We start from the raw sequence: 11,116 nt of genomic DNA on the forward strand, positions 1-11,116 counted from the left end.
ATTGCACAGCCCTATTTCCTTTCATCACATCAATTTAGTTTCAAAGACAATATAATAAACAATTTGCAAAAGAGAGAGAGAAACCAGCCCCTGTGTCACATGTTGTCCATCCTAATTCATTATATAATGTATAATGTACTATGCTGACAAAAAAAGTCAACAATTAAATCAATTATACAGGTTGAGTAATTCAAACTTTATGGATAATTATTGTAAAAATGGCTAACTAAAACACCACACCCTTCCAAAAATCTATTGCTACATTCTATATGGCACATAAAAAACAGTTGTTGAACACAACCTATTCTCTTTGTTATGGAAACCTGTGCTGTCTGTCTCTGTAATTAACATAGTAAACACCACAATCTGTATCAGTAGGGAATGTTCATCATCATACATGTAATTCTCCAGAAAACAAGACTTTTTAGAAACCTCAACCTGTTCTGATCAGATGTTTCTTCATGACTGCAATATATCACTTCACTTACTGTCTACCCCTCAGAAACAGAAGATCCAGGCCTACACCCCACTGACTTACTCTGTAAAAAACTAATTCCAATGAACCAGACTCCGGTAGCTAAGCGTAGCATAGATGTCAGGGCTGAGGTTCACAGTAACATTTAAGCATGTCTATAACAGAACCCAAAGAATGAAGAAGGACAAGGAAAAGGCTCTGCTTTGTACAGCTGTGTAATCATGAACATTTCTCAGTTGTTTTTTTTTCCCTTCCAAAAACTCTATTGTGCTATGACTATTGTAAGAAACAGAAAAATGACCATTATTTAGAACTTCCACAGTAGCTAGAGGTGTGTATATCAAGAGCTTCCACAGTGGTCTCGCCTGTCGTCATGATCAGAAGAATGCATCATCCTCGGTCACATCCGCCAGCTCCCCGTCCCGGCTGCCTGCACTGCTGTACCTGTTGCAGTAGACAAGATTGTCATTGTCATTAAAGGGCCGTTCACACCAAGAACGACAACTACAGTATATAATGACCGCTGTCAATGGCAATGGGTTTTGTGCTTTTAATTCACGTCTTTCATATCAATCCGCAACAAATCCGTTCGCTGGTTGCAATGGAATTTCATTGAAGGTGAAACTCAGCTAAGGCAACACCTACAACTGTCAACTTCTATTTGTGTGGCAAACTATTTATTTTGTTAGCGGATGCCACGAAACGGTAGCCAAGTCATTGCTAAAAGACACATTGAGTTAAGTTTCTTTTCTCGTTTTGGCAAGTAGCTGTATAATAAGCGGCATAATGTATTGTCCGCCGGTAATTATAGGAAAATAAGTCCCTTCAGGACGAAGCAAAACCCCTCCGCTGCGCGTCAGGGTGGTTCTGTCCATCTTGTCGGGACTTATTTTCCTATAATTACTGGCGGACAATACATTATAACTTACAGTGCATATTGCTCTCATTAATATGAATGACGATGTTCACACATAAACTATATCAATAACAGCATGAAAAAAGATATCAATTTCAGACTGATTTTATGAACAATAAAAAGCTAACAGACAATCAGAACCCATCACATTTTAGCCATCACATTCATTAACATGAGGCGAGTCTTTTCTTATCGTTGGCCAGTGTGGCCGCTTTTATCGTTATGGTTATAGTTATCATAATCGTTATCGTTCTTGGTGTGAATTATTCCTTAAGATATGGCAAAGTATTTCTTGTTCAGTGTTATGCAGCACTTTTGGAGAGTGTGATAGTGTTTAATGGCTATTATAACACTTCATAACACCAAACATGACACGAGCAATACTGTAGGTACTGATCAGTATGTGTAGGCTACTGGTGAAATTGGCACTGACAAATACATCCAGGCTCAACTGAGGATATGTTTAGTTGTCAAGCACATGCATGCTTCACTTGCCTTAATGATGGAGTCTTTCGGCCTGCCGTGATCATCGCCCTGCAAAAACAAACAAACAAACAAACAAACAAACAGAGAATCAAAAAACATACAAACGTGTTGTGGGTGCGCTTCACCTCACAAAGTCTGAGTTCATTGAGGTTTCACAAAACCTTGATAAGGGATTAAGCTGGGATTTTTAAACCTGGCTATCACCAGACTAAGGTCAATCTTTTGAGAATGAACATTAGTCTGGGGAGTCTCCACTGTATTTCTACTGCACAAGAGGCATGATCAATGGGCATCATTCAAAAGACTCTGTACGCTTGTATAGTCCTTCAACCAATCAGACCAACATTCCGTGTGCGCCTGGAAGATAGGCCAGTTTATGATTGGTTCCAGCAAACGTAGACAGGACACAGGAGAGATAAATGTGCAGGTTTCCAGCCTGAGCTGCAGGGAAATCCAGGCAAATCGCAGGCAGATCAGGCTGGGTTTACCCAGTCTAGGGATTTTTGGTTATCATGGATTAATTCAGCCTTAACTTGGTTTCTCAAAAGAGATGGCACATAGGTAAGCATGGAGATATATTCTGCACCTAACCTGGTCCCAAATAGGCTTAGTTAATTCTAATGTTAAATATATGTCTTATTATGTCGCTATTTTCTTTGTATTTTATAATTCCAACCATGTTTTTTAGAGTATGTGCACACATATCCTGAATAATTACACCTGGCTTGACACCTGGCTTACTCATAAGGGATTGGTGTTAGTGTAACGTGTTGAGCTAGGATGACCAGACAACACTATGTCAAGCCTCGTTTTATCACTTATATTGGATTTCTTAATTCTGCCTTTGTGAAATACCCTCAGATGTGCCTAATTAATACTATTGCTACTATTACTACTACTACTAATAATAATAATAATAACAAAAACAATAAAAAGAACAGACTAAATACAATTTAACAGCATAAAATAATAACCATAAACATACAAACCACAGCTGTGCAAGAATGTATTAGTTTGAGAAATGTAACGCATATAACTCTGTAATGTCTGATGCATTCCTAAACACTTACGACAGCAGATGTCCTGGGGCGGACATTGATCGGTTCTGTCTCCCGCTTGGAAAGTCGAAAGGGTTGCTAAAGGAACGCTTCCTCAGCATAGACTTCACCAGAATCTGTACACAGACACCATCACAGAAAATACAGAGTTGAAGCAACATTTAAAAAATTGTTCTTGGTTCAGTCAAGTTTACTCAATGTTTACCAGCACGAAGCAGTGTTGCATAGGTTGATGTAAATTGAGTGGGTGTCTGCGGACAACCATGGTCACCCACGGTCATCAAGTCAGATATTTTTAATCATATTCAGGCCATTTGCGGGTGAGCCAATTCAAATAGATTAAATGTATTTTTAACAATACTTACAATATCATGAAGAGGTACTATCAATATCTCTATCATATGTGACCCTGCAAGGCGAAACAAGTCGCTTTGGTAAAATGCACAAAATCATTGTGCTCACATGAACGGCCATAAACTAAGCTTTCCAACGATATGTATATCGAGGGTATTACAAAATCTATCGCTAAGATAACCACATCCAAAGTTGACATGGTTCTCCCGTCAGGCCGTCACGATATGCCAGAAGAGGAGAAAATCACCTTTTTCAGCGGGGTGTACAATGGGAATGACTGCTTATGTGTTGAATCTTCACCAGGTTAAACAGTCAAAATGTATGTTTTTGGAGAGAAGATGACAGGAGAGCTGGTTATGTTCTCTGCACATTTAATGCAATTTAATGACCCTCATTCAAGCGTTACTCAAAAGACTACAATCTTTCAAGAATCTTTCTAGTCTGGTTTTCACCATACTAAGCTCAATCTTTTAAGATTGAACATTAGTCTGGCGAGGCTGCACTTTGTTTCTACTGCACTTCGCGTCGCTTACGCTTCGTTATCGTCACGTCACCAGCCAATAGCGTGCCAGGACTAGAGTATGGCCGTTTCTTATTGGAGCCAAAGGTTCGGGCTTTAAACAGAGGAAAAAGATCTGCTGGTTTCCAGCCTGAGCTGCCGGGCGAAATTCAAATTCCTTGGAAGTTCAGGCAGGGTTCACTTCACCCAGCCTAGAATATTTCCCAAATCTTGTCAAAGTGTGTCAGTGTAAGGTAGGTTTTGCATGCTTTGCGTTTGTGTGGCATTTGAGGGAGGGAGTCGTGGCCAACAGATGGCTGTCAGCCACTGATGCTTACCACAGTGGAGAGGCTGGGGATGAGCTTGACGGAGTTCTGCACCTCCTCCTCAGTGACCTCTATCACAGTGCAGTGCTCCTCCTCCAGAGGCAGGGGGTCCGTGCCGCAGAGCGTCACCCACGGGTGCACCTGCAGCCACACACAGGACATTCAGGAGCCGGCAGTCATGTGGCCTGCGGCCATCGCTGGCCTGGTCTACAACTGTCCATTTTTATCTATGTGATAACCACCTTGATCTCTGGAATGGCGATTCTTGTTTCAGGATTTTTGTCCAACATGCAAAGGATAAGATCTTGCAAACCTTCACTGATGATAACCCTGGACATATCAAGAGCATGAAAACCAATCAGTGTCACTCACTACACAATACAATATACTCCATATAAATGAATGACATTCCTCATTATGTCCCATCCCAACTCTTACCAGGCTAAAGGTATCCATATTTTTATCCCAAGTTTTTTACCTTTGTATAAAAGTCATTTTGATGGTAAATGACCTTGTAACAGGAAGTTACAATTACAGTTTAATATCCCAGCCGTGGCATGTCTGTCTTTGGAGAACCAGCCTTGCAACGTTGCTCTCCCTTAAGCCGGATAATAAGAATTCGCTTCATGGCAATTGTACAATAGTCTAGCCAGACGACGTCATACTCACGATTCTGGTCAGAATGTGAGTCTGAAACTAATTGGGCTGTGATTATGGGCGTATACAGGGCCGATACAGGGCGGGGGGTATGGCTCTGTACTCATTGGCTAGACCTAACCAAACAGAGCAACGAAACAGCCTACAATAGTTTCTTACAGTCTTTTTTTTTAAGTTATTGCGCTGTCAGTATCTTGTCCAACACCCGATAGCAAATCTGAGACAATGGATTCTGGATGGAATATGTAGCAGGGTAGGCTATTTGGAAAACTCTTCCCCTCATGCTGTTTTACCTTGATGAAAGTGAAACCGGAGTTTTCCTACATATCCATGTTGGCCTAAGTTTTCAGAAATAATCATGTGATAATCCGAGGTAAAACCTCCATTTTTGTGTAGGCTAAATGAAAGGCCAAACTGCATGGAAACATGCATTTATAGACACATTGTCTCTCTGTTGCCATCAAAATCAAGTGTGATCAGAAGACATGAGGCGAGGCAACTGTTGCTCATCTGTCCATCATCGTGTAATGCCCGCCCTGACAATTTGATTGGCCTGGAGAGATCTGTACAGAGCACAGTAGCACCACAACGAAGAAATGCCAGATCGAGCATCTGCCCTAAAATGTTGTCGGCGTGGCTAAAGTTCGGTATTGGCACCCAGGCTAACAACAGTCTAGTATTTGTATGAAATCACCTAATATTACCTTTTTTATGTAGTTATCTAAAATAGATATACAGTACTGTGACATCTGTCAAATAGAAATACTCTCAGACTAAGAAAAAAAGTAGCATTGGATATCTTTATCTTTTCCACACAATAACATAATGTCTTTTTCTTCATGCATTTAGCTGACACTCTTATCCATAGCAATAGACCAATTGCAGAGCCAGTCCCAAAATGTTGCATCACAGCAAAATCTGGCAACAAACCATGCTAATCATCCAGTACATGAGGCATTAAGTGCTGCCTAGCCTTGCCTAGCGTCTCCTGCGTCAGGGCACCCTGATCACCAGCGGAAGCCAGGACAGCACTACCCTGCCAGCTCTAATGAGGTCGACGTGCGCTGCTTGTTAACTCACGTGTCAGGAAACTCCACAGGGCTGCTCTTGATCTTGCTGTGCAGCGAGAGGATGTACTCGTCGATGAAAGGGCACTAGGGGGCAGAGCGGAAACACACAGGGAGACGTTTCCAGAAGAGATCAAGCTCCAGAGACATTCCGGCAGCCAGAGGTGAATGAAAAATTAACTCGGATCAATATCAAAGCTATTTTCATGTCATGAAATATCAACAGAAACATTTCAAGGGATGATATATTTTGTGATGTAAACGGAAAAGCTTATATAGTTTATTGTACATGAGCAGAACGCACCTTTCCAAAGGCGAAACAGTACAGTGTCACACCCATTGCCCACACATCCAAAGCCTGAAAAACATAAATGTCACACGATGGGCATACATAAGAATGTCAGTGTAACGAAATAACTCAAAAAGTGTTTGGCAAATGCACTTGAAATTGCTTTTGTTACAAACAAAACATTACAAAACTCAACAACCAAAATCTGTTCTGTGGCACAGATAACTCTCACAATTAATAAAAGTGAGGTCAAATGAATATTCCCAACAAAAGTATGACTGCTCTCATGGGCACATTGCTTTATTTGGCACAAACACCTTCAAGCCTCTACGGCAAGAGCAGGGGAACATACCTTGCCGCTGAAGCTCTCCTCGTGGTCAATGAGAGTCTCTGGCGCCATAAAGGCCGGGGTTCCTGCCGTGCTGGACAGGAGGGCGTCATTCCCCTCAAACTGGTTGCTAACGCCAAAGTCGGCTATTTTGATGTGACCGTCATCCCCAAGGAGCAGGTTTGAGGGCTTGATGTCTCTGTGGATGATCTTCTGGTAGTGCACTGAACGTAGAATTGATCTTGTTTAGACTAATATGCCTCCAAATACAACTGCATACAAACTATACTTAACCAAACAACTACACAAACACAAACTGGTGTTTATTAAGACAATAATATTGCATTAGCTAAATATTCAGTGAAGTGGATTATTCAATGTCTTTAGAGTGGACTATTTGATGTCTTAAATTAGTTAGTGGTCGAACTCTATACCATTTCTGATTGTGGCGTTGGTAACAGATATCACCATGGTTTTGATTACCTGCACTCAAACCTGTGCCTATATGCTCAAATCACAGCAATGGATATCTGCTACCAACACCACGCTCACTTGTACAATATTGCTTATTTACCATTTTTTCCAAAAAAACAAATCAAACATATTATACTGTTTCTGGAAGACATATCCGGTTACTAGCCTATTATATTGTTGAACATGGTTTATCTGGTTCATTTTAATATAGAGCCATCCGAACACAACATCTGTACATTTCACAGTCCATCTCAAGAAAAATTCCCACGTCTTACAGTGGTTCTGGCTGCAAGGCTACTCACAATATTCAATTCCGAGGACAATGTCTCTGAGGTAGTAACGACACTGCTCCTCGATGAAAGGGGTGTCTGTGGGAACCTCCATCACTGGGCTAGTGGCAGAAGACACAACCAATACATGTAATAGTTCAAAGAAAGTACACTTGATGGTCTTTTGGAACCCCACTGTCCCTATATAACTAATCCTTCACTTTCCCTGCTGAGCAGCCCTTCCTTTCTATTCCTCCCTTCTTCACCCTCATCATAGAGGTATTGAACCCGGGTCTGCGGGGCCAAAGGGCAGTGCCTTCACCACTATACCACACTGCCCCATGACACCTGAGCCAACGTATTCTTATGCCTAACCTAACCCCTGCATAACCCTAGGGCCTTCCAGGCAGTGATGCCTTGAAGTCGACGACGGGGGCCCAAAAGACCACATAACAATTACTTGAAACTTTCATGAAAAAAGAGTAATTCTCATTCCTTGAGAATTCATCCATTCCTTCGATAAATAGAAATTGAATAAATGTAAATGAATAAATATATTTACGTATATTCATTTAGCTAACACTTTGTTCTGTATTTTTGTAAGCTGCTTTGGACACAATCAAGGTACAGTGTGAATAGGAGCCGATTAGTGTAATAACAAGTACAACCTTGCATAAGAAATAGAAGTTCAGATTCAAGTCAATTCAGGGATGTACTGTACTAGGAAGGATAGACAGGTAGGAGAAGAATAACATCATGGTAAGTGTAAGTTAAGCGTGTAAGTTCAGTGTGTATGTTAAATGCAAGTTAAGTATATAGGTGTACATTAAAGCTGCATTTGGCAAGTCTGTCAGATTGAGCGGACTAAGCCAACATTTTGAATGTATACAATTCTCATGCCCTTCCCCCACTACCACCAAGCACCCTCGCATCGAGTTTGTGCTCGTTAGTGACTGTGCACGAACTGTGATTGACAGTCAGATCTGCCAATGATCCTATAGCCCTGCGCTTATTGGACCAGAAGAACCGGGAATGGTGTATTTTTGCCAAACAAAAGCAGAAGCGCAGGTTTTTTTCCTAAAACTGGCTGATTTATGTTCTGTCAGAGCATACTGTCAGTTTCAGTGAATATGATCAAAAACATTTTACCAACAGCAGCTTTAAGTGTGTATGTTACTGTAAGTGCAAGTTAAGTAGGCTATGAGTGTGCATTAAGTGTGTATGTCAAGTGCAAATGTAAGTGCGTATGTACAATAACTGCAAGTTAAGTGTATGTCTGATGATGTATAAAAGAAAGAAGACACTTACCCTTGCTTTACTAACTCAAAAGCTGCAAAGAAAGAAACACAGAAGACCACTGTTGTTATCCCAAATGTTCTATCTATTTTCAAATCAGAAGTCAAGACTACCCTGACACACCTGCACATGGCTGCACTACTGGACATTATTATGAATTATTTCGATGTGACATATTTGTCAGATGTAATAATGATAATATAAAGAGAAGTGTCCTAAATATATCTGAGATGTGAATACAGATGTCAGAAGGGAAAGAATGGACTGACCCATGTGCAGATTGTCTTCATCCGGATCATCAAGTACCTGAAATCATAAATCACAACATTACCATGACAACAATCATCTCATATTTATGCAGTAAGTAGAATCTGCACTCAATGAAGAACTACCAATTGTACTGACTGCACAAACATGGGTATAGTTTCAATCACTGTTCTGGTGATAAGATAATATAGGAGGAGGGTAGGATAAGTGAACATGCATCATGTAAGGTGCATTTTCATCTTCATTTAAAATAATTACACCATAATCCCCATGGCCATTTGTCTGTATGTGGGAATGTGCACTTCCAGCTGTACTTCTGATTGCAAATAAGTGTCAGTCTTTCCAGTAGCTCTGTCTGTTTCTTGTTATGCACGTCTATATGTGTGTGTGTGTGTGTGTGTGTGTGTGTGTGTGTGTGTGTGTGTGTGTGTGTGTGTCATACACTACTAGATGCCTATATTTGCCTTGGAATAGATAAAGTATCAATGATATCTGTCCATTTTGCACTGTTTCAAGTTGACTGTTTTATGTTGCCAATCCTTCACCTCTACTAATTTGACGATGTTCAGGTGATCTAATTTCTTCAGGATGGCGATTTCCTGATAGAGTCGGTCCAGCGGTGCAAAAATCTTCGACTCCTTCTCATGTGGCCCTCGTGGTGGAGGACGCCCTGGCAAATGAAACAAAGTGATTTACAACCAAAAATATATTATTTTGGATTCAAAAAGCACCAAGCAGTATTCATAGAAATGCAGTTTGGTTTTTTGAAAGTCAGAAAATATTGTCTTTTCAGTGTACCACTAGAAGTAACACAGAATGTAAACTCGAAAGACACAGAAAGTAAACTCACGAGGAAATCCATACTGCTTCAACAACTTCTTTTTGGAAACCACTTTCATTGCCTGTGAAAATGCAGAAGAGGCACAAGAGTGTAAAAGCAATGCCTTATCTGCTCTCATTTGCAAAACTGCTTCTAACATTTTGGGGGGGATTGAACATGAAGAACAGAAAGAGTGTGTTTAAACATTTCTGGTGATTAACAGTGAGGTCTGCATTACATAATATTGTTCATCATCTTGATTGTAGGCCAGCTTAACAACACCATAGGAACCCTGTAGAAGGGAAACAATTAAGGTCACAGTCCCACAACCGAACTGCAAATGTCACAAGATGTAGTTTTTGCACAGAAATAAATCCACCCACCTTTCCAATCTCATCTTTCAACTTGTACTGGTTGAGTTGTACACAGTCCTGTGGACACACACACACACACACACACACACACACACACACACACACATACAAACACATACACACACACAAATACAGTATATTGTTTTATGATCTTTTTCAAATCACCACAGCAATATACGTAACACCTCATTGTCAGGCTAAATCTCTCTGACACAGCATGTCTAATTTCTCCTAACCCTCGACACGCACACCGCAACTTTGTGAGTCTGACTACCACCCTCCAGCTTTCTTGTCACCTAACAACCTAGACCACTTCCTCATTCTCTAGAGCACAGTCTGGCCTTATCTCTCTATCCTCTCATTCCACCCCTGTGTCCCACACACCTCCACGCTGGGTAAACCCTGCCTGGTCTGCCAGCAATTTGGATTTCATCCAGCAGCTCAGGCTGGAAACCTGCACATCTATCTCTCTTGCCTCCTGTCCACGTCTGTTGGGTCCAATAACAAGTTAGCTTATCCGAAAGGCGCGCCCAGATCGTTAGTCTGATTGGTTGAAGGATTATACAGAGTCATTTGAACGATGCCCATTGATCATGCCTTGTGCAGTATGAAATAAAGCGCAGGCTGCCCAGACTAATGTTCAATCTTGAAAGATGGAGCTTAGTATGGTGAAAAGCCAGACTAACACACCTCCCCATCTGAGATGGACACGCGTTTGGACTCGATGGTGGGCCTGCGTGCCATCCTCCCGCCGGTCTGGTAGGTGCTCCGCTCCTGGAGGGAGAGCTTCCTGTCCGACATGGTGAGCCGGTGCCTCTTTCCTGGCGCCACACGGTGGCCGTTGGGCGGCGTCATGCGGTTGGAGGACACGTTGATGGCAGCCACCATGTCTGCCAACTCTCCGTCGTCGCCATCCAGTTCTAAGCTGCTGTTGCCACTCATGATAGCTTGGAGTGTGTGTGTGTATGTGTGTGTGTGTATGTGTTGTGGGATGGTGGGATGGGAGGGGGGAGGGGGGTTACTGCAGAAACTGTGCTGGACACATGTGCTGTGCTATTTGGGTGCTTAGGGTATTAGGAAGGATGACTTTCCATTGTGCTAAAATCAGTGGTGGTGGTGGTGGGAGAGGGGAAGGGATTGGTAGAACAAATTAATTGAAAT

At 41.6% G+C, this 11,116-nt stretch overlaps 1 protein-coding gene across 1 annotated transcript; it reads right to left on the minus strand.

Annotated features, from left to right (window-relative positions):
- Positions 1–2,943: 2,943 nt before the first annotated feature.
- On the minus strand, positions 2,944–10,897 carry LOC134099830 (calcium/calmodulin-dependent protein kinase kinase 1-like). The gene is made up of 14 exons (XM_062552846.1): positions 10,646–10,897; positions 9,965–10,012; positions 9,820–9,873; positions 9,612–9,663; positions 9,307–9,431; positions 8,764–8,800; positions 8,507–8,528; positions 7,232–7,320; positions 6,480–6,679; positions 6,143–6,196; positions 5,852–5,925; positions 4,357–4,444; positions 4,127–4,255; positions 2,944–3,051 (listed from the first exon to the last, which is right to left on the minus strand). Exons 1-14 carry the CDS (start codon positions 10,895–10,897, stop codon positions 2,944–2,946), a joined length of 1,332 nt encoding a protein of 443 aa, XP_062408830.1.
- Between the last annotated feature and the right edge of the window lie 219 nt (positions 10,898–11,116).

The sequence above is a fragment of the Sardina pilchardus genome, chromosome 13 (assembly GCF_963854185.1).
Source record: "Sardina pilchardus chromosome 13, fSarPil1.1, whole genome shotgun sequence".
Classification (NCBI taxonomy): domain Eukaryota; kingdom Metazoa; phylum Chordata; class Actinopteri; order Clupeiformes; family Clupeidae; genus Sardina; species Sardina pilchardus.